This window comes from Arvicola amphibius, chromosome 7, assembly GCF_903992535.2.
Source record: "Arvicola amphibius chromosome 7, mArvAmp1.2, whole genome shotgun sequence".
In the NCBI taxonomy this organism is placed as follows: domain Eukaryota; kingdom Metazoa; phylum Chordata; class Mammalia; order Rodentia; family Cricetidae; genus Arvicola; species Arvicola amphibius.
This window is the reverse complement of record NC_052053.1, coordinates 20,698,776-20,723,604: the sequence shown is the minus strand read 5'-3', so window position 1 is coordinate 20,723,604 and position 24,829 is coordinate 20,698,776. Positions and strand designations below refer to the sequence as shown.

The 24,829-nt window shown below is 39.6% G+C and overlaps 1 protein-coding gene across 1 annotated transcript in view; it reads right to left on the bottom strand.

Annotated features, from left to right (window-relative positions):
- Positions 1 to 14,740, bottom strand: part of LOC119819083 (fibroblast activation protein alpha) — a 68,253-nt gene extending 53,513 nt beyond the window's left edge. Inside the window, exons 1-3 of the mRNA XM_038337090.1 lie at positions 14,600 to 14,740; positions 14,197 to 14,281; positions 67 to 165 (exon numbers count right to left, since the gene is read on the bottom strand). Of these exons, the coding sequence (XP_038193018.1) occupies positions 67 to 165; positions 14,197 to 14,281; positions 14,600 to 14,605 (190 nt within the window). The 5' untranslated portion in view covers positions 14,606 to 14,740. The remainder of the gene's footprint in view (positions 1 to 66; positions 166 to 14,196; positions 14,282 to 14,599) is intronic.
- Positions 14,741 to 24,829: the final 10,089 nt, after the last annotated feature.

The window sequence follows — 24,829 nt, the reverse complement described above, 5'->3', positions numbered from 1 at the left end:
GGCACTAACAACAAAAAAGAATGTATATTTTACACACCCCCAGAAGAGAAGACATGATTCATTTACCTGAAATCCAGTTTGGAAAATATGTTTTATATGAGAATGTTCCATTTAAAATATCCTTCAGAGTGAGAGCTCTCCTCGTGTTTGTTTCGGGGTTGTGGACTTAGGGGAGGAAGAAACATATTATTAGAAACAAGGTTAATAGCCCAACTAAATTCTAAGCTTGTCCTTCATCTGTTCTTTCTCAGGTATGGATAGGTTCTGCCATTGCAAAGTGCCTGTTGAAATACTAAATGGTGTGTTTGCTGACAGGCAACCCAGACTTAGGGAGTGCGCTGGTGGCCTGGGAGGGATGGGTGGGGGTTGTATAGAGGAAGGTGAAGATTTTGGGGAAGTTGGGATTTCTTCCAGCAGTAAAAATAAAACCCGTACAGGACTTCTAGGAAGGGAGGTGAGGTTCCAACAACTCCGGCCCTCACAGAACCAATCTTGCTCTGAAGTCCTGCTGAACTACACACAGCTTTCTCTGTCCCCACCACACGCCCTCACTTGCAAAACCTGGCTTGGTTTCCTATTCATTGTTCAGTGATGCATTTTAGAATCCCACTCGGACGAATGAGATCAGCCAGAATTCTTACCCTCTGAAATCTTAAGAAGGGCCACACTGAACACAGACACTTTTCTTAGCCCTGTTATAAACTTTTACACAAAGAAACGACCAGGAGTACAACATTAAGAATCTTTAAAAATTTATGTAAATTCGTGGAAAAACCAACCTTACACAGCTCACAAACCACAGGAAAATTTCTTTTACACATGAATCTATCTAAGCAGTTGTATTTTTAAACATGAGTTTATTTCCTCAGAAGCTCAGCAGAGAGCCCCAGGACTGTCAGGTTAAGCCAGATGGGCAATAAGGCAATGCCCTCCCAACGTCTCTTCATGGCCCTGCTGCCCTTCTCCCTCCATCCAGCGTGCTCCTTCTCCAGGCCACCGCCTAGAACCTCAAAGTTACAGGAAAGCCCAATACCTCAAAATAGCATTTATGAGTCTGGCATTCGCCCAGGTGAAAATAAAACTGTTGAAGATGAGAACCATAATATTATCCTTCTGCTAACAGTCTTGCATAGCTTGCCGTGACTCTCATTATAAAGATAAAAATTCTAAACTTGGACTACAGGTCCAGGCAGGTCTGGATCAGCCTTTGCCATCAATCTTTCCTGCTCCTCCATCATTATCATCTTGAGCCCAAACAAGCTGGGTTTTATTTCCAGCCCATAACCACCTGTACGAGTCCCTTCTCTGTTGCTGTGATAGACTGCCCTGACCAGGGCAGTTTAAGGAGGAATATTTTGTTCCATGGTTCCAGAGGGACAAGAGTCCATCGTGGCAAGAAGGGATGTGGCAACAGGTTACAGGCAGGGCAACAAGAGCAAGTTGCTGAGAGCCCACAGTTTTAAATGGAAGCCTAAAGAAGAGAGAGCAAACTAGAAATGGTACGAGGCTTAGTCTCAAAGCCTACACCCCGCCCAGTGATGTACTTCCTCCAGCCAGGCTGTACCATCTAAACCTCCTCAAACTGTGCCACCAACGGGGAACCATATGTTCAAATGCAGGAGACTGGAGGGGGGGGATCTTTTCTCTTTAAATCAATACACCACCTCTGTCTCTTTGTGGGGCTTCTGTACATCTCTCTCAACTCCCCATCTTTGTCTCATGATTTCTATTTAGGCTTAAATGTTTGATTTTAATCTTCTACTTCTGAGAAGCCCTTCCTGACCCTCTCGTGCAAGTCAGGTTTCCTTTTCACAATCTCAGTGCATAGGCCACTTTATTTTAGAGAAGCTAAGTTTGAAATTATACGTGCATTTGTGTGACTAGTCTATTAATGGCTTTCTATGTTCTATTATACCATGCAACCCAAATGGTTGCCAGAAGTCTGGAAATTTTGATTGCCATTGCATTTTTTGGTGTCTAATAGACACAGACATTTAATAAGCAAGTATTTATTAAATTACATAGATTGAATGTATACATGAAATGAAGGATGGATGGACGCATGTAAGTATGAGTGGGTGGGTATATATTCTTCCGTTAATTGTCTATATTGCTTTGGTGGATCTCTGCAGCCCTACTTTGCTCACATAAAATACAAGGGATCTGTCCACACAATACTGGCAATCCCATTCAGTCATACTAGACTACACTAGGAAATGCGGGGCTCAGTATGCTTTATTTATCTTGAAGTAACAGTTATATGTGCATACCCTGTAATCACAGCTAAGTTGTTAATTGAACAGTAGCATCCTAGGCTATTTTAATGTATTCCTACAGATGTGCACATGGTCCACAATCTGATTATGACCATGGTTTTTGCTTATTGTGGTGGTTTAAAAGGAAAATGTTCCCCATAAGGCTCAAGTATTTTAATACTTGGTCCTCAGCAGCTGGCACTGTTTTAGAGATCACAGAACGTTCAGGATGTGGACCCTGGTGGGAGAAGGTACTTTACTGGGGAGGCATTAAGAGTTTATAGCCCCAACCTGCTTCCAATTCCACCGCCCCTGCTTCCTGTATATAAATGGGATGTGACCAATCAGATGTTGATCACCCTGATGTATCCCTTTCTCCCATACTCCTTTGAAACAGAATCTCTCTATAAAACTGAAGCTAGGCTGCCCACCAAAAAGTCCAGCAGTCCTCCTGTCTCCAACCACTACAATACCTGGTTTCAGATACACAGGATTATACCCAACTTTATTTATTTATTTTTTATGTGAGACTTGTGGATTTGAGCTAAGGTCTGCATGATGACACAGTAAGCTGAACTGTCTCTTCAGCCCAAAATTATTCTTTAAATACCCCTGCCGTGTGTGTGTGTGTGTGTGTGTGTGTGTGTATGTGTGCGCGTGCACGCACGAAGTCAGAAGTTAATACTGGTGCTTTCCTTTATTCTCTGCCTCATTTACCGAGAAAATGGTTGTCAGTAAACCTGGAGCTCACTGCTCTGGCTAGTTCCCAGTATCCTTCTGCCTCTCTACCACAACACTGGGGTGGCAAATGCTTGCCACCAGTGCCTAGCCTTCATGTGGGTGCTCGTGAACCAGACTTGGTCCTTCTCTTTGCAAAGTCATCTAGTCAGTCCCCCAATAAATTATTTAGATTAGTGTTTCTCAAGCAGTTTGATCCCTGGGCATTTTTGTTTGTGTTATTGTTGAATCTGAACTAAATCACAGTTTTCCCAATGCCGAGCTCACTGAGCCTATGATATAAACAGTGAAAGCACATTTTTCTTCTAACTTATCAAAATGCATCAGTCACACTTGGAATTCTTTGGCTATTGTGCAGCTCCTGAACTAACATGTTACCGTTACTGTTGTAAATAAAATTAGTACCAATTTTGCATATGTGGCCAATTTTTCAAAGTATTTTAAAGACCTAGTCATTTTCTTTTTTGTATGGTTAATGGTCACCTGGTATTTATTAGATTACGATACAGAAAGATTGCACTTGATAGAAGATTTCATATGATTTCCTAGTTAGTCACTTATTTACGTGGGCACATAGTGGTTACAAATGCCAACAATCTATTTAGAGAAGCTAGCATATGTCATATTATGGCTCAAAATATCAGTAAAGTATTTAAGTAGTATTACTCATGCTATTCACTGCCAGAATGAGAATAGTACTTACCTCCAACCAAGCATGATGCACAACATATGTGTGCAGATGAGGGATAAGGTTCATGGCATAAACTGAGGTAGGAGGATCATTTCTAATCTCATGGCTTTGTTGATATCAGGCTGGGTACCACTACAACCCTCCCTGGTGGAGTAGGGAGGATTTGAATTGGGTTTTCTTTTGCTGGGATATACCAAGCATCTGTAACTCAGTAGATGCTGGATCTCTCTTCTAGGATGTTGCATCAAATTACATCAGAGTGTAAATAAAACAATAAAGATCGTGTGTGCAATGCTCACTGCACCATCCACTGGCACCTGCCACCTAACACATCCTTGGTGGAGCTGTGCCACCATATCGCGGCAGTATTGAACATGTGTGTTTTTCATGTTCCATGAGGCATAGAACTCCATCCATGAAGACAGATGTCATGCTTGATTTTTATGACTAACATGAGCCCTACACAAAACAGAAACACAAGAAATAGCTTTAGGTGGAAAAAAATTAACTATGTTTACTGTGTTACCTTGTTTTTGATAATTCTCCCTCAAAGACATACCCAAACTTATTTTCTATACTCATCTGTATTGTAATTATATATTAACACGATATCTATCTATCTATCTATCTAATCTTTTATTTCATTTAAATATTTACCCAAATTTGGTCCTTGGAGTTTTGTGGAATGCTACTTAAAAGCTAGATTTCTATGCCAGGTAGCAGAGGTATTCTGGAAGCTGAGGTAAGAAAATAGAAAGTTCAAGGTCTGTCTAGGCTACTGAATGTTTTCATGGTCAGCCTAGTCAACGTAGTGAGACACTGAGTCTAAATAAAAACATAAAGAGCAAAGGATGTAACTCCGAGGCTGAGCTCTTGCCTAACACGAACAATGTACTGAGTTCACTCTTCAGTACTGCAATGTACAAAGAAAATGGGTTTCTAAAGCCCAACACGGCCACTTCTGTTTATCATCCTAGGAACAGGAAGGCTCAGGCAAGGGAATTTTTATGACTCTGTGGCTAGCCTAGGCTAAAACATGATTTCCAGGCAAGTTTGAGTTACAGTGTGAAACTCTGCCTCAAACAAAACAGAAGAAAACAAAACAAGTAAGTAAACCCAAAAAAACCCAAAGCAAGCAAGTCAATACAGTTAAAAAAAAAAAAGATTTTTCTCAAATTCAAACTCACTGAAGCAGAGTCTCTGGCTGGGTTCTGGTTGGATAATTTTTTTCCATGTTTCTGGATGATTCTTATGTGCTTCACTAAATCTGCTCTGTTAATGTATCTCTTCACCCATCATTAGATCTGCTTCCTGCCTACAAATTCCTGGGAGCTTGTAAGGCTGTATAGCAATCTCCATGTTACGGAGAAGAGTTACCACCAGACCAAGCAATTGGCTGTGACCCTCAGGAAATGTGTGTGGTCTCTTTCAACATTTTTGTTCCTGTGCATTGCATGCAGTGGGCTTTTCCTTCAGGCATACTCTCCTTCCTGACCACAAAGAAAGGGGGAAAGGCAAGCTGATTGATTCTGCTCCAGGTTAGATGTGATATTGCAGAAAGCCACTCTGGTCATTGGTGTGTGTGTGTGTGTGTTTGTGTGCAATAAAACACACTAAACAAATTTGAATCATTATTCCATTAAAATATTTCATTATTCAAATTCTTGAATGAATAAATGGACCTTCTATCCATTTTTCCAAACAACCATAGATGCTGTAATATTGGGTGATTTTAGAATGGCGGCTTTGCGTTTGTGGTTCCAAACTCTGATGGTTTAAAAGAAATAGAGTGTAATTATCAAAGCATATTTATCGGCTCTGCACAACTGACACTTGCCCATTTAACACTTCATCCTTGGCTGTGCCCTTAAATTCAACTTGGCGCATCTTTAGCATAGTTACTCATATAGCACTTAAATGCCCTAATTAGCCGTGCCTTAATTACTTGAATTTTCAACATATTAAGCAAAGATGAAAGTTAGCTCAATTATTTATTCAAGAAATTACAACTCATGAAATGATTCACAAGGAAGTAATGAGCCATGGTACTTCGAATTCTTCCTGAAAACGCTGTGTCTTTATGAGGCTGTGTCTGCCATTTAATTGACTAAAGATTGAGAGTGTATACCAGAGTAGAAACATCCAATCTTCGTAAGCACATTTTGTCAGGAAGCACAAGAAGAGTCATGCCATCTTAAGTGAGCACACAATGACAGGCAGGTCTTTGTGTTCTTACTTTTGTGAACGAGTTGGGATTGATGCCACAAGGCCACTCCAGGGAAGACAAATGGCTGCAGAGCATCCTCCTGACAGCTCTTCAGAGAGCCTAGTTAAGAGGGGCCACCATCCTAACCATCAGAGTGGGTTCTGCTTATTTCTGGAGTAAGTCCAAAGGAACAAGTTCTGGATACATCTGGGTGAAAATTATACTTAAAGCTGTTTAAAATTAAATATGAGTGAAGACTACTACTTTGCTGGGGAAGGGTCTGAAGTCATAAATTTCTATTAGCAACAGGTGTATTACAACTGACTAAGCAATCTCTCACTTGTGTCTGTTAGGACCTCACAGTGCTCCTCTGAGATACAGACTGTTGTGAACACTAGTTGCAAGTTAGGAAGTAGAAACTAGAGGCCAACTAACATGCTTAATGCATCACAAACTTGGACTTCAAATCCATCTATTTAGAGAGGATTTATAGTTTAACTTTGCCATCATAGTTTAACATAAAGGCGCACTTGTAAAAGAGCAACTATGAAAATTAGAACAGGAACCAAACAACATGCAAGAAGGAGAGTAATTATTCTCTGAAACATAGATGAAAAAAAAAACACGAAGAAATCTGAGCTGACTTCCAGCAAAAGACATTTCTAGCCTAGAGTACTTACTGTCTGGCTACAGAGGGCAGTAGCTTTTTATCTCAGAAGGTAGCAACCATACTGAAGAACAAGTCTTTCAAAGGAAGAACAAAGTTTTTCTATCGTGAGCTTTTTAAGATCACGGGACAGGGTCAGCATCACGCATAAGAGCAGCATGCAAGGACCTTTTTGGATTCATAAACACAAAGCCCTTCCTTGTCTATTTTAAGACTCAGTTTCCTTTGGCAGCACACCTTCTAACTCGAGTTTGAGATTGTGGCGTAGCTCCTTCATTGCTACTGCGCATGACCTGAGGAGTAGTCACATTCTGAAGTCATTTCCTTCTTCCAGTATTGTTTGTGGGGACACACCCGTGGACCAGTGCCACACTTGAACCCCTCTTCCTTACACCCCAGACCCTTGTGTGTTCAGTTTCTTAACATCTTCATTTGTAGTTCAGAATCAGTACAGCCAGAGATGTGACTCAGAGGTAGAATGGTTGCACACGTACACACATATACACAGAGAAATAGATGGGGAGAGGAATGGGGCTGAGAGAAAATAACAAAAAAGAAAAGAGAAGAAGAGGTTGGAGAGATTGCTCCCTTGTTAAGAACACTGACTGCTCTTCCAGAGGACTTGAGTTCAATTCCCAGCACCTAGTGGCAGCTCACAACTGTAACTCTAGTTCCAAGGGACTTGACACCCATGTCAAAATCACCAATGTACATAAAGTAAAAATAAATAAAATTTAAAAAATGATCTAGGGTCTCTGTAAGGCATGGTGGTGCATGCTTTAAAAAAGAAAGAAAGAAAGAAAATGAAAGAAAGAAGAGAAATGAAGCAATACCCAGGCTTCTTTTCCAGGTTCCTCCTCGTAAATGGCACTAGCCGCCAGCACACATTGCTCCATTGAAATGACTGGGGTTGATCCTTGACCTCCCCTCTGCCCTTGGTCTTTGTTCGGCAGCCAGACCTGAAAGCTCGTCTACTACATCTCTCTCTGCTCTGGCTGCTCTCCTCTGTTCCCTCTGCATGCCACATTGCAGTGGACGAGTTATTTCCCTGCTTTCTCCATTCCGGGCATTTTATCGTGGATTTGATTGGCAGTTTGCTAATGATGACTGGTGTTGAGCACCATCCGCGTGCTCATTAGCCCTTGTTAGTTTTCCCTGTAGATCCCGCAGACAGACTTTCGATCAGTGTATTCCCCTCTTTACTGTGAATTGTTACAGTCTTTATAACTCTTGAGTTTCACCTTCTTGAGCCAGTTTCTCTTGTTGACCTGTTCTGCAGCAAGATATCTGGCCAGTGAGTGTTCAGATTCTGCTGCATCCTTATGGGATTACAGATATATACCACTCATCCTGTTTCTTATGTGGGATCCTGCACCAGGGTATCAAACGCAGGTGGTCAGGATGTACTGATAAGAGCTTCCGCCCACTTAGCCATCTCTTCATCATAATGCTTTACTTCTGTACTATCTTAGTCCATAGATGCAGACGCCTTCTCTTGTGCTAGAAGCACAACACCCTGATGACATAGTTTTCAGAGTAATTTATGATGCATGAAGCACAAGTCCTTCTGGTTTATTTTTAAATAATATCCAGCTATTTTAGAGGTTTGAGAATCAACTTTTCAATTTCTGTTAAAACTATGGAGAATACAATGGAAATTGTTTTCCATGCATATGCATATTAAGAGTTTTTTGCCATGTAAAATATTGTTTTCTTATTATTGAACTTGGATAGCTTTCCAAGGAATTATATTTTCTTTGCACAATGGTCACTGCTAATGTATGATGACTAGCCATGGTTGTTGAATTTGATTGATCTAGAATGAACAGAGAAAACCCTTCTGGGCATGTTTGTGAGGGTGGTTATTAGAAGATTGATTAAGAAGGGAAAACTTTCCCCTACAATAGTCAGCAACAGCTTCTAGGGTGGTCCCTATATAAAGACATTAAAAGGAAAAGCAGCACTCCCTTTGTTTGCCCACCTCTATTCCTTGCTAGTGAGTGCATCTGCAGTATTGCTGCCACTACTACCACCACCCTTTGCTGTCATTGAATCCAGCTTTTCCAGCCTCCCAACATGGACTGAAAACTATCAGTTCTACAGAAATCAGATTGGGAGTGTTGCAGCATTCAGCCTTGTGAACTCAGCAGCTATCAAATTCTCAGCCTCTGCCGCACACACAGAGAGATTGCTGGACTGTCAAGACTGTGTCATACAGACATAAATCCCCTCCATAAACATATCTTTAATGTGCTGAATCTGTTATTTTCCTGTTCTGGGTGTTGAGAGTGGGTCCTCTACACGGCTAGCCTGGAACTGGCTAAGTAGACCAGGCTAGCTTCAAACTTGCAGCCATTCTTCTGCCTCAGCACCCCCAGTGCTATGATTGTGGAGTGTGTCACTGAATAAATGAAATTAAAACACTTCTAAAATATGAGAGTTTGCTCCACAGTTGTAGATGTTAGCACTGGGAAAATCTTAAGAACATATTCACATTGCCTTTCAAAATGATCGCATTTGACAGAATTTTTTTTCTCAAAAAGTAACTGCTAAGTTACAACACTTATAGTTAGAAGAATAATAATTATTTCTGCCTAACTTAAGCACTGAAATGATTTTTCTTCTTAGAAAGTGCTAACCTCTGTTCTATTTAAGTTAATTATGAATTAAAAAACCTTCTAAAATCCACTATATAAGGTATGAGTAGCTATGAGTAATGAATGTTAACAAATATTAATCGTGATGCAGGTTTACTTGATGTTGTCCTCTATGTGTAATCCATACTCTTTGCTAATCACTGAGATAGCTCTGGAGTCATGGCTCTGGTTTCATGAACTTTCTAAACACATTCCTGAGTGAGAGGCCTTGTCTTGCTTTCCCCCTATAATGAGGGCTTGTCCTGAGCTTTTACCCTTCTTGTTCTTGAAGTCCTAGCTCAGATATCATTTTGTTATCTTCTTATGGGAAGAGTTGTGTCCTCTAAAATGTTTTAAGTTGAGGGCTAGTGGGAAGGCTCCTCACATAAAGAGTTTGCCTCCAAGTCTGATGACCTGAGTTCTATCGTAGGATCCCCATCTTGGAGGAAGAGTATCAATGCCTAGAAACTGCACTCTGAACTTTATACAGACACCATGGCATGCAAGGGAGCATGCATGTGCACATATACACACACAAATAAACAAATACGCAAAATAAATTTAAAGGTTACAAGTTGAAGGGCAACCCCAATGTGATTGATTGTGTTTAGGAAATTAAGGATGTAATTGAAGTTAAATGACATCGTAATGGCAGAGCTCTAATCCAGGAGGACTGGTGTCATTACAAGAAGAGGAGGGAAGGGGAACTGTGGTTAGTATGTAAAATAAAATTAAAAACTTTTAAATAAAAATGTAACTTTAAAAAAACAAAATGAGAATGAAGAGAAGAAAGAAGGAGGAGAAGGAGGAAGAGGAGGAGGAGGAGAAGGAGAAGAGGAGGAGAAGGAGGAGAAGGAGGAGGAGAAGGAGGAGGAAGAGGAGGAGGAGGAGGAGGAGGAGGAGGAGAAAGAGAAGAAGAAGAAGAAGAAGAAGAAGAAGAAGAAGAAGAAGAAGAAGAAGAAGAAGAAGAAGAAGAAGAAGAAGAAGAAGAAGAAGAAGAAGAAGAAGAAGAAGAAGAAGAAACCAGGGACATTCATACATAAGGGAGAGTCCAGGAGTCTGGTAAGGACAAAGCAGTCTGCAAGCCAAAAGAAGTCTGGAACAAGGAACAAGCTGGCACCTTAGTCCTAAACTTCCAGATCCCAGACTGTGAGAAAATAAAGTTCTGTTCAAGTTCTCCTAGTGGTCAGAACAGACTACTTCTGGTCCTGCTTTCAAAAATACTTTTGTAAAGAAGCCCAAGACTTAATTTCTTATGGGAAATCTGATTTTAAATTGGCATCTACTACAAATTTCTATAAAACACATTAGGTCAAATTGACAGCAAGAACCAATGAAGGAAAGAACGGAAAGGAGAGGAGGGCATATGGTGGGCCAAGGCTAAAGCAGCAGGGTTTGCCCTTCTCGGGAGCCACAGAGTTACACTTCAGGAGAGTCTGGGACACTGCACAGTGTGACCTCTTTGCTTTCTCTCACTCAGCTGTATCTCCACACCCCTTCATCTCCCTACATTTTTATTTCATTTTAAGACTGCCACACACAAAAATGTTTTTTTTTTAAAAATATATGTTGTTTTAAGTCCAAACAAGTGGAATATAGTAAAAAGGATGACACTCAGGCATATAGGTTTCTACTATCAGAATTAAATAAATTTTTTTAAAAAAATTAACTATATCAAACAGCAAAATTTGTGAATCATCCTTTATCACATACATATGCCCATATTAGGATGGGAGAGAAAATAGAATTGAAGACACATTTTTTTAAATATATGGCACATGCTATAAATTTCGGAATAAAAAAAAAATTGTAGTTGGGATGGTGAGATGGCCCAGCAGTTAAAGGTGATTGCCACCAGTCTGACAACCTGAGCTCCATCTCAGAAACCCACATGGTAGAAGGAAAGAACCCACCCCCACAAGTTGTCCTTGACAACCACCCATACAAACATACCCATACACATATACACAGAGAAGCACATGTAACATAAATAAATGTAAAAAATCACAGCTAACATGTATTGTCTGTGTATCACCGCATGGGGTAATGTACCATCCAAAGAACCAGAGAAGGAAAAGGCAAACCGTAAATCATGACTCAAGGAAGGCTATAGAGATTTTAAAGAGTTCTAAAACCTTTGCAACTTTCTAATTCTGGTTTTAGTTTGTATCATAGCTTTAAGTCTCTTGAGAGAAGAAAGTCTGTGTTGTGGTGGTCACTGGCATAGATAAAGGGAAACTGTGCTAACTTTGTTTCTGGCTGCACTATCACAGCTGTCTAAGGGTGACTCCAGGGAAGAAATCCTCAAGAGGGAGAATAAAAGGAGGCAGGAGACAAAAAGAGAGAGAGAGAGAGATGAAGGGGCAGAAGCTAAGGATCACATGGGACTGCAGCGGAAATGCGTGTGTCTTCAGTTTGGATTAAAATGAAAATGAAATCTTCTGGGAGCTTCAGAAAGAGCTGGGCCATAGTTGTTTTTAATATGTAAGTGAGCTAAACAGAGCTTTCTTATTTGCTGCCACGTTTCTGCTTATTCCTAAGATCTGCTCTCTTTCCTTCAAAACTCTTTTAGGCTGGAGGCTGATCCTTTGTGGACTTCTGATCCTGGAAGGAAAACACCCCTTTTAACTTGACTCTATTTCTTTCACTTATACTTGTGGAATGTGACAGAAATCTTCTGTAATGGTGATGATGACTGTGTGTTTTGAGGTGTGCACAGTGAAGAATTATCCCATGCTTGCCTGAGGGAAAATTGAGACTCTTGAACTTTGGAGCCTCCACAACAGCACAATGGTAGGAGGTACTTAGGGATCTGAGCTCATTAGCATATAACTTAGGGAATGGATGACTCTTTCTTGACTTCTGTTACAATGTCACACAGCGCCTGGACTAAGAACAAAAGGCACAGAGGACAAATGTGTGGTGATGGCATTTTTGATAAAGTGGGGGTAGAAGCTTACATAGCTTTTATTTCTCTTTTCTGTGCCTGCCCTACTTTCCCCAGACTGAACACTTCAAACTGTTGTTTCTTAGGCACTGGAGAAATGTGAGGTAGGGTGGAACCTGATTCCCGGCTTGGACATGGTGAAGGTGTGGGGCGTGAGAAAAATGAAGGGAAGCCAATGGAAGGAGGTTGTCACACCAGACCCCAGGCCTGCTGCTGAGGTGAGGAACGATTAGTCTCACTCAGAAGCTGTTCAGATGACATTCTGAGAAGTTCTGAAGTATACAAAGACGAGGACGTTATGCACCAAAAGGAAGTCTTAAGCATTTTTCACTTCTCCATTATAACTGAGTCCTAAAATTTTATCTTGAGGTTAATTTGATTATTTCACAATAACAGGAAATCACTTAGAGAATTATCTTTTCCATTGAAAATAGAAATCTATGTTATAAAAAAACACAGGACTTTTATGTTATATATAGTTTATAACATATTTTTGAGTATGCTATTCATAAAAAACTTGGAAAGAAGATAAGGATTGGGATTATATGTAATTACACAAATGTCTACATCTATAAATGTAAGTATAGACCCAAATATCTATCCTTATATGCTATTTGCATTGGATAAATATGCTTCTCATTGGAAATATACTTCAAAGTCCAAAGTTCAACATGGTGGACATGAAAGGCTGTCTTAACACAGTCCATATACTTTTGTTTTAAAAACTGTTAAATTTTGAAGGGGCAAATTATTCATTTCAAGCTCTAGTGAACATTTGCAAAAGTCAGAGGATAATTTTTAATAGATTGGATTAAAAGGGTCAGCGACCTAACCCAACACTCAATAGCTCTTGGTTGAAGGAAATGTGTCCTCTAAAATATTGAGGTGATAGTCTGGCTTTAAATTAGTTTGAACTTGAACTTATTTTTTAAAAAATAAAAATTGGGACCTACATTTTAATAGCCCAGGAAAAATCTTGTACTGTGGGGAGTGGACATGTAAAGTAAATATTAAAATGCAGACACAGGACACCACCTTCATTAGGTTGACCTGTATTCATTTTCTAATTCTATGAAAGTTCCATGAATATTTTGAACTCTTCCATATTTTTGTGTGTTTCAATTTAAAGGCAACAGATATTCAGGACACGCGTTCTTTGGCTGAAGGTATGCCATCAATCCCCTTTTAACCACAGATACTCCCCAGCTCTTATCCAGACCCTACAGTACAAGATCTGTTATTGCTGTATCATGTTTCCCAGATCTTAGTACAGGATCTGTTATTCTTACATTATGTTTCTACTCTAGAAGCACAAGTGGCTGTTCATAAGAATTTTCATAATCAGAAAGAGTTCATTATCAATTGATACTATTAAAATTAAAACTAGTTTCAAAATCAGTGCATAACTACTTTCAGGTCTTAATGAAGGAGTATCATTGCCAGACCAAGCCTTTCTGCACAAAATAAATAAATAAAAACAAAATCCAGTTTATCTTGATAACGCTTGCTTAACTATACCAAGCCTCCTAATTTAATTGTTAATTGCTACTGCATATAGAATAAGAATTTTACTTTTCCTATATGGCTATTCCTGAGATTTCTATTCTGAACGTCTTCCTTACATTTCTTGGAAGTACTATTTAGTGATTTCAAAGCCTCCATAGTTTCTTTTTTTAACTTTTCTATTCTTACTCATTATTTTTGCTTGCCACCAGGCAAATCTAGTAATAGAAAACAATGCAAGTTAAAAATATTGTCTTGAGAGGCCTATCAAAACTTGTCTTCTGTATGTATTTTTGGGGGTTGTGGGAGTGATGCGGAATAGCTCCCAGGTTTTTCTGTTGCTGAAATAACACTGTAAATCTCTTCCTACCCTTAACTCTTCAGTATTTCTGGTCTTGCACACAAGACAACTGTGAACTTACACGTCTTCTTAGAAATATCAGGCTTCCTTTGGAAAATAGGCGCTTAGAAAACGTTCACCCGTCTGAGTTCACACATTGGTGCGTTTTCCAGGCTACGCAAGGCAGGCTGAGTGAATCAGAAAATTTCTTACCTCTGGAGGGCCGTAAGACAATGCATATCACCAGTAAAGCAAGCGCAGCCAAAGTGGCAACTCCGAAGACAGTTTTCAGCCATGTCTACGTAGAATACAGAAAATTAGACACGAGCTTAGTTCCTATTAAGGAATGGTAAGATTTCTGTGGATCCCTAGCTCCTACTTCTCCTCCCCTACAAAGCTTGTGATTGTGTTCCACTGATCTGGCGGTAATTGCTGGAGCCTTTCCAGTTCTGCTAAAACAAATGTTTCTACAGCATATTCTGAGCCACTTCCCAATCCTAACACACACCGGGAAGCAACACTCACACACAAATCCTCTAAACAATAGAACACTCTGACAGTACTCAGCCCGTGCTGCCCCTGCGTTGTGATAATCCCCGGGACCACACGCACTAACCTTCATTTCTCCAGATGTTTTTGAAAGTTAGCTGATTCTCACTGCACAGCGTGGGTCACTGCATCTGTGGAAACCGTTGAAAAGAAGCAAGTCCGTCTTCCAGTTGGAAGCTGAAGTCAGGACATGAGCTTTTTTTTTTTTTTTTTTTTTTTTTTCCTTTCCACGGACTTTTGACTACTGTGCCAAATTTCGAAAGATTTCTGTAAAATTAGAAACAGATTTTGGGGGCGTTCTTGGCCTTTAAATGAACTACGAGTGGCTCAAGGGAGGCTTTATAGCCCTCCCATCCTTGTAAACTCTACACCAGCATCTGCTTATGTTCTCACACAGAGGTTGTTGTACTTCACTTTTTTCGGTGTTCAGGTTCGGGTTTATTTTCTCCGAGAAGTCACTCAAGTCGCTTCCGTAACCCTCTTTTCCAGACTCCTCCCATTTGCAGCTCAAAGGAGGAATTTCAAATAAAGAAACTTTCTGATAGGAGCATTCACCCATTTCTGGTTTTTAGGAAGGGATGGAAGGGAAGAACATTGGAGCCAAAAGCGGCTCTGTGAGAAGTACACGGTGTAACTGCACACTTTCCTCCTAGGAGCCGATGAGGTGCAGCAGACAGAAATGTTTTTCTTTCAGCAAAATTTCTTTGTCCATATAGCACCATATGCACTTTCAGTAAATACAGAAGTTTAAAAATTCAACTGTCTAAACCCACGGCTGCTTTCCTTTAAAGAAATGAAGCGCCATCTGTTGAAATGTAGTATGGGTTAGGTGTGTTTGCACAGGCTAGGAGGATGGGAAGACCAGTGGGAATAATTTACCAGCAGACCTTTGGAAGAATGGAAACGGCTTTACAAGAGTGATATTTTTGCTTTGCTCTCAGAATATCTTCTGAGAAAGGAGAACATTTAGTAATTATAAAGACCTTAAAATACATTTTAAAAAGGCAAGTGAAAAAGAGTAGTCATGTGTACTCCATTGTGGCCAAGTCCACATACTTCAAAGTGATCGGTCATCTTAGCAGATCAGGAAAATGACTGATGGAATTCACACACACACACACACACACACACACACACACACACACACACACACACACTCTTTTTTGGACATTCTCTCTGGATGAGAGCAATTCACTAGGGCAGAGTCTCTGTTCCCCCACAGATACAGTTGCTAAAGTAAGCTTTCTTCAGTTTTCCACTGATGGCTTTCTTCAGAAGTTTGCGGCGTCCTTTGCCTGACTATGCTAAACTTCAGGCTGCTCTTTCATGAACTGTTTATGGAAAGTAATGAGGAAGCATTACTGGAATATGGTGCTGTTTGCCTTAGTTGACTGCTCTGATTACCACAGGAAGCTTTCTCCACCATAAACCAGGACAGTGGCTTGTGAACTTCCTCTCAGACATTCTCCAGACAGCCATCCCCGAATTCCAGCCTCATGAAAGGTCTATTAAGGAAAGTGAGTCATTAGCACGAACTGGCAGAGAAATACACTCACAGCCTACTGCAGCTTTGGGATGAGTCCCATTCCCTTTGCCGTTAGTGAGCTCTCACTTAAGTAATGGAAGCAGTCATGAGAGTCATAGGGGTGCTGTGCACTTACAGGTATCTCCATGGGTCTTGATCGTGAGGACTCAGTCCAAGATAAAACCACCAGCCTAGTGCCAAATGAACGGCCCTCAAGAGGATCTTCTCAGATTGGTTGTTTTCTTTGGAACATCCACCTAATACTTTCTCAGAAATTCTGTCCCAGCCTGCCAAACCCCCACAAGTCAACAAGTACTTTGTAGTGAGTGATTCCCAAGACCTCCTTTTCTCGACAGAAACTGTCTGCAATAAATGATGAAGGTATAATTAAAATGCGTCCTGCTAGCTTTAGCAATTAAAGACACTGTCACATGACTGGGAAGAGTAGCACTGTGGACTCTAGAAATGAGTGAAGGATTTATCATTAGGACTCTCAGAGACCCACTGGAAGACATCAGAGAGACTTTAAGAAGAAACAGTTAAGTTGGAAGTGTTCATGTGGGGGAAAATGATAAAGATGAATACACATTCTCTTTTTGTTTGTGTTTTCCTTAGGAAGTTAGTTGAATCAGACCATAACATCTGGAAACTTATTAACTGTTTGACTGTTTAAGGTAGAATACAACCGAGTACAGAAATAAAGATGGGCTCTTGCATCTAATTTCATAAGTTAGGAATAAATTTCTCATAGCAGAATTACAGATAGGTATGTGATCTAGCCTGTATCCAGGCAACGGTTTTCAAATACTTGGACTTTTAACCATTAAAGCAACTTTACCTTTTTCTCTCTTTTGGAGTCAATATAGAAATACTTTTAATAAGGTGTTTGATTTTCTTTCTTTTTCCTCCACCAAGGAAACTAACTTTATAAAAAAAATTGCACAGTTATCATCTAGTCAATTCTTGTTGTTGGGAAAACAGAGATAAAGATAACTGGGAGCAGGTCTGTTTCACCGAGGAACATATTCTTGTACAAGTATGGAAGGTGTATATCTGTTTCTATTTCCTTTCTGGAGCTCTTGCTAAGCATTGCAGGCTGGAGCTCTGCTTGGTAGGAGTACCCTGATTGGTTGCTAAGTATTGCAGGCCAGAGTTGTATTTGGTAGCAGTACCCTGATTGGTTGGTAATTTCTGGAGACCTCTGCGAGGGGACAGAAGGGACACATGACACACGCATGCCATCCTCCAGTGAAATTGTTGCATTTGTCAGCATGAGAACTTTTCTCATCCAACGACTCTGTGTCTACTGAAATTATACAGAAAAAGACAAAATGGCATTGGTCCATTAAAACTCAAAGGTGTGAATTAGGATAATAGAGACTATGATCTGCCTCTGTCAAAGCAGGGGTCATGTAAGGCTTAGTTTGAAATACGATGATATTCTAGTAAGCTACGAATGCACCTTGCTAGAGCTATTTACTAAGAGATAGTGGTTGTTTTCCTAAACAGCTCTGCTATAGTTTCGAGCTCAAGTGACCTTAAGAGGCTCTTCTATTGAAGGCTTGATCCCTAGCTGTTGTAACTGAAGAGAGGTGTTGAAAACATTAGAAGTTTAAGCTATACTGAAGAAGTTAGGTCAGTAGGAATGTATCATTGAAAATTTATGGGGACCTTGGTCCATTCCTGTCTTTTTTGGCTTCCCAGGTATCAGGGGGTAAGGAAGTTTGTGGTACCACTCTTCGCCATAATGTTCTGCTCACCACTTTGGTAATGACCACTTATTCCCCACTGTAAACATGGTGCTTTAATATATAATTTCATTTTGCCTGTGTCTAAACTCATTTACTGATTATAAAAAACATCAAGATTAAAAATTAAATAAATTACTCATCATTCTAATAGGGCATAGTTTGAAAATGTTACATTGATTCTATCTGGGACTTCTCTGGTTGCCTCTAAAGTAATAACGATTATTTGAATTAATGAATATACCATGGCTTTTCTATGGAACACAACATAAGAGTGTCACGGCATTTTTAAAACTTAAACATAACCAATACTTTAGATGTTAAAACAATAGTTTAGTTTTAAACCACATCCCTGGTCTGCATCATCATTGTACTTTTCTTAAAAGAACACAGTCTCACTCTCCAAAGACCATGGACAGAGTTCTGTTAGAACTGGAGCCTAGTAATCAGAGAAATAGATATTTTCTGAGGGCTATGAGATCTCTCTTCAAATACGTGCGTAATTTAAGGAATTTGTCAGATTATCATCAAGGATTTCTCAGATCCAAGCAAGAATGTGTCCTGACATCTTGAGAGCATATACTAGCTGTCACATAGTTAGAGATCTGGAGGAAGTGCTGTGACATAGTGTCAATGGGAGAGGCTATTGCTTAAACTGCTTTTAAGATCTAATCTAATTTCTAAAATTATGATTTTGATGTAAGGAAGAATATGAAGAAACATGTCTTTCTGTTTATAATTGGTACCCACCACCTTCACAAATGTTATAATTAAATACCAGGGGTTCATTATCTTATCGCAATTAAAATGAGTTCTGGAAGCAGGAGGAGTTATCTGTTGAGTTAGAATTAGAAAGAAAATAATTTCCTTCTATGTTGCAGACACAGAGACTCAGAAGATAAACAACGCTTCAATGAAATTTGTGTTGTATTTTCTTTTTTCTTTTTCTTTTCATTTTGATTTGGGTTATCCCTATAACCCAGGATAGCCTTACACACCCGATCCTTCCGAGTCTGCTTCCTGAAGGAGCTTGGACCATAAGAATTTACCCTGACTGTCTTCAATGTTATTTGAAATACAACTGCTTCACAGTGGTTCATCCATGGGAAGATTAATCAGCCAGTATAAATTTATGCCTAGAATACTTTAGATCAGAGAATATACTGTTTCACCAGTTTATGAACACCATGATGAGCAGTGTTCATTGAATACTTTCTGGGGACTGACACTTTTTGTTGTTGTTGTTCTTTTCGAGACAAGGTTTCTCTTTAACTTTGGAGCCTGTCCTAGAACTAGCTCTTGTAGACCAGGCTGGCCTCGAACTCTTTTATAAGCATTTTACTATTGGCATCTCATTCCACCCTCAGATCTTACTGCCTTTATTGTCACACAGGAGAAAGCACAGGGACATGGGAAATTTAAGCAGCTTTCGAAAGTTACACAGCTTGGTGTAGACGGGACACAAAACCATGTACTCTGTAAGACAATTGACTGATCCATGCTAAGGTTTAGCTGGAGAGTTTTGGGGGTACATGACTGTGATGTGTAATTAAGACTAGACCTGGAAAATGAATAAAAACAGAAGGAAGGCTTTGGATGAGCTGGTCAACTGGAAGTTTTCGTCAGTTGAAACGTACATGCCCTAATGTGATCAAACGGGAAGGAAAAAGGAAGGACCTTTTATTGAACAGTGTAGGTAGGTTTCAGCTAAGAAATAAGACCTCGCTGACAAGGACAGGGGTAGATTCAAAGAAATGAGTGGGTAAGAGGCAAAAAGCTGCCAATAACTGGACGCAGAGGAGAGCTGTCTTGAGTCGCATTGCAAATTCTTCATAAAAGAGTTGGAGAAATGAAAGTCCAAATTGGCAAACTGAACATATGCATTGATATTTTGTTCATTTAGAGTATAATACGGAGAAAAGGGGTTCCATTAAGTAGCACTGAAGACAGTGGAAAAAGTATCATTGGACAATCGTGCAGGAGATAAACATCTACCTGAGACACACCGAGAAAGGGACTCTTTGGCCTGGAAGAAATGGGGAACTCCAGAACTGACCTGGCATTTACAGCAGAGGGTGGGAGGGTGAGATGGAGCTGAAAGGAGTACTAACTGTGTACTATTATATGGACAGTTTTGTTTCTGTTAATCCATCCTCCAGCTCCATGACTTTATCAGTATCCTTATCCCCATACAAGTTTTCCATCCTAAGTTTCATATCTAAGGTATCTAGGTAAGAAAGATAATTTTACTAAAACAAGACAAATTAAATTTCTAAAGAATGAAATAAAAAATGAATAAAACAAAGTTGAATACATGAAAAAAATCCAAATCCAAATCCAAAGGGATAAAACAACAAACAACTGTCAGATAATCCTAGGAATTTAAACAGCCATTTTTTAACTCCTTTTTTTTTTTTTTTTATAAAAACCTGGCTGACTCTTCTCAGTTTTAGTAAGTCCAATCATTACCATCCTTTACATGCAAGGGTAATAGAAAATAAATATAAAGGATTATAAAAAAACCTTCATGATGGATAATTTTGTGCATCAGTGGCATTGTTCTAAAGAAGGTTATGATAGCTGCTGAAACATTCCTTCTGTGTTCCTCCAGAAAAGTTTGCAGATAAATCCAGAGTGTGAACAACAATAAAAATCAATCCTTATCAACGTGGGCAAAAGTCATCTGATCTCTTGAGTCTGAAAAAAACCAAAAAAGCTCTATAAATCTATCTATCTATCATCTATCGCGATCGAGCGAGCTAGCGAGCGAGCGAGCTAGCGAGCGAGCGAGCGAGCTAGCTAGCGAGAGCTATCTATCTATCTATCATCTATCTATCTATCTATCTATCTATCTATCTATCTATCTATCATCTATCTATCATCTATCTATCTATCTATCATCTATCTATCTATCTATCTATCTTCTATCATCTATCTATCTATCTATCTATCTATCTATCTATCTATCTATCTATCTATCATCTATCTATCTATCTATCTATCATCTATCTATCATCTATCTATCTATCTATCTATCATCTATCTATCTATCTATCATCTATCTATCTATCTATCTATCTATCATCTATCTATCTATCTATCTATCTATCATCTATCTATCATCTATTTATCTATCTATTTACTATTCATCTACCTATCAATCACTTATCATTTCCCCATTTATTAACCATCTTTTGTTCTCTACCTATTATCTATCTACGCATGTATTTATAAAACTCTTTTTCTATTTACCTAGTCATTATCTATATATCTATCAAATAGATCTACCTATCTTTTATCTGTCTATATTGTTGCTATACATGTATCGCAAAGATGGATAGTGTAACAAAGCTCTAGACCTTAGTAGTCTCCCAAGACCTTAGCACAACTGACTCCATGATGGAAGTGTCATTCAGGCTGTAAAACCCAGCATATACACAACACCACAAGATAAACAAACGAACAAAAACTAATCCTTCAAAGTCCATAATGCTGGAAATGTATCTAGGTGTATTAACCTTGTCTTTTGGCTTCTATAATTCTCCTTCTGGCTAACTGTGCTTGTTAACTGAAGTATTCAACCAAGAATATGTTTTTGGGGTGTGTGTGTGTATGTGTGTGTGTGTGTGTGTGTGTGCGTGTGCGTGTGCGTGTGCGTGTGTGTGTGCGCTTAAAAACTTCAACGTGAGAAAGACTTAGGACTACACGGGGATCCAGAAAAACCAGTGTAGTTGAATACCAAGTGTAGTCACCTTCTGGCTAATAAAGACTTTCCATTGACTTAAAGCCATGTTGAAGCTGTCTTCTCTGGTAGATATTCTACAACAGATAGTATGACAGAAAAGATAAGTGATAGAGAGAGTTCAAAGACTAAAAGTCAAAAGAAAGGGTTTCAAGAAGTAATTCTAAACTGAGATACACACACACACACACACATATATGTATGTATGTATGTATGTATGTATACTGTTCCTGATCTTAAATGACATGTAGTGTCCAATAGGCTTTGGGAAAGAAAAAGAGACAAATAGGAATGTACAATTTATGAATAAGGAAACAGTAAATGTGCTGAAGTCCTTGCTCAAATGTCCTGCTTTAGATAATGTCTTATTACACATTTAAAATCAGCTCTTATTTCTAGGTAAGGTAACCTGCTTCTGGCATTGGGAAGGAAGGCAGAGAGGCAGAGCTGTGTCCTCATTTCTAGTGGGTCCAGTTTCGACCAAACTAAACTTCCAGGCATGGTTAGTAAATGGTCAAGTTTGTTCTGAGATGCAATCAGATATCAGTCATTGTTACCCCACAATGGTCATGTAATCCTGCGCTATTGCATCAGGGCGTCTTTCAATGTGGATTGCAGAGTTTAGATTCTAAGTGGAGCATGAGTAAGAGGAGACTTCACTGCAGCTATGTGGGTATTTTCCCCTGAGAAGAGAAGAAAGCTTACCAGCTATTTATTGGAAGTATCTCTTTTATGGAATAGTAAAGTGAGAATTATTCAAACTCCATGTCTCCTTTTTATGACATTTTAGTTGGTGAAATTTCAGTAAATGCACAGTCTAACAGACAATACTGTGATTCCAGCAACTAGGACATTTAAATGTTGTAAGAGGCCACTTGTTTGTTCCTGGATGCTCAGCCCCGAAATAATCTCAAGAAGCCACATTATGTGCAATACTGTTTGGCCAATAGTTTAAGCGTATTTCTGGCTAACTCATACCTTAAATTAACCCATCTCCATTAATCTGTGTATCGCCATGTGGCTGTGGCTTACTGGGTCAAGTTCTGGCATCTGTCTCTGGGGCTACATGGCTTCTCTTCTGACTCTGCTTTCTTTCTCCCAGCATTCAGTTTAGCTTTTCCCACCTAGTTCTTTTCTGCCCTGCCATAGGCTCAAAGCAGTTCTTTATTAATCAGTGGTAATCAGAGCATACAGAGGGGGAATCCCATATCACTTAAAGATGCAAAGTCATAACTAGACTATCCTTTCATCATAAAAGAACATTTGATTAAATTTTAGAAGGGGTAAAACCCTGGAAAGTCCTTGTGTATCTCAACATGTCAGAACTGTGGGATGACTTTTTAGGGCATGATTTACCTTGATTGCAGTGTGGCGGCACCATGCGGAGCTAATGTTACGGTGTTGCAAAAGGCACCTCAGAATTCTGTAGAGCCTCTTTGACCATCAGGACCCAAGTGGCTGTGGAGGTGTTGGGTTTTCCTCCCTTGCACTAAAACTCTAATACAGCTAAGGGTTTCCTTTCCCTGTAGCTCCTCTTTTAGACTCATCCTAGTAAAGCATTCCTGGTGGGGTCTCAGTTATGAGGAAAGATGAGGAAACAGTAGGGCAAAGAAAGGAAGAGTGGGAGGTCATGGTCTCCATGGCCCATGCAACCCTGGCATCGGTTTCGGTGTATTATGCTGGGACAGGGACTCTTATGGGAAGATCTCTGTATAGCAGATAAAAACCAAACTTTCAGATAAAGGCTATCTTTACAAATCCACTCAACGCCCTGAAAGGGCTGTCTGTCAACCTAAGGCCTTCAGGAGTCCTGTACTGAATAAAGTATTCTCGGAAGGGAAGGCAGAGCGCCACAAACAATAGTATTGTGATTTAAAAAAAAAGTGTCTGGAAAGGTAGAACTCTTCCGGGGAAGGAAAACGGGTGAGGATTCCATTAGAGGATGCTGCACAGTGTTAACTCGTGGAATCTGGTGCAAACCATGGAGCCTCCCTGCGACTCCACCGCAGGAGACAGGCCCGGAACAACCAGAAAAAGAGAAGCAGCACGTATTGTTGTTAGTGGATTTCCTGCTTTCCATACGATGTGTATTAGTTGCTTTACTCGTTGCTGTGGCCAAACATCTGACAAAAAAGGAAACTCGGAGGAGAAAGGGTGTATTCTATCTAATGGTTTAAGAGGAAACACAGTCCGTCATGGACAGGAGGCACAATGACCAGAGTGTGAAGGAGGTGGACATATTGAAGGAAGCAGGTAGAGAGGAATGCTACAGTTCAGGTTGATTTCTCCTTTTTCTTCTTTCAGGAGTTTGGACTCTAGCCCGTGGGGTGGTGCTATGTACATTTGTGGTAGATTTTCCCTCTTTAGTTAAAACTCTCAGGGTATGCTCGCAGAAACACAACCCAAGGTGCACCTTGTTAAGTGATGTGAAGTCCTGTCAAGGTAAACAGTTCTGTTCTGTTAATGACCAATTAGTCTGGTGATAATTGTCTCACACTTCCAATGCTGTAACTGCATGTTTTGAACCAGCCCTCAGCAGTTCAGGAATTGAGGGGGAGCCACAGAGTCAGTGAACTAATCCCTCAATTTGACTTCTCTGTCTGAGGGAGTAAAACCGTTTTCTGGGGCTAAAGAGCGAGACAAAGGTAAACTCTCTGGGGCTGGTAGAAAAGACACACACACACACACAAACACACACCTTGAGGATATTTCCATCACCTCCCTCATCTCCTTTATTACTTTTCTTTTCTAAACTTTCAATTGTTCCCCAAGATTTTGTAATTCAAAGACATTAACAAAAACATATTAACCTAACCTTAAGTCATTATTTAAAGCTTTGTTTTTGCTATGATGCATCCTGAAACCTGTGAATACTTCTCCTAACGTTAAGATGAAAAGAACTTGAGTTAGCCTGCCTTCTGGGACTCAGTTGTTTTCCTAAATCATTAACCTTCACCACAATCTTTGCAGATCCTCAAGAGAAACTCTTAAGTCTCAGCTGTGTGACACTTCCCTATTCTTATATCCTCTGCAGCCCTTGCTTTGTCAGGGTCAGGGGCAGCACTGTATTCTGTCTTTAATATATTAATTAATATATTTAATAATTAATATATTAATTTTCCCACTAAACTAACCTCTATTATAATCTTTTACTATATTTATTAAAAGCCCTCAATCAGCAAAATCCCATTTAAACTAACACTACTATTGTATAAAATCATTACTTCACTTAAACAATAGAGCTTAGAAAGAAATCATCTTCATAATAATCCACAGGTGAAA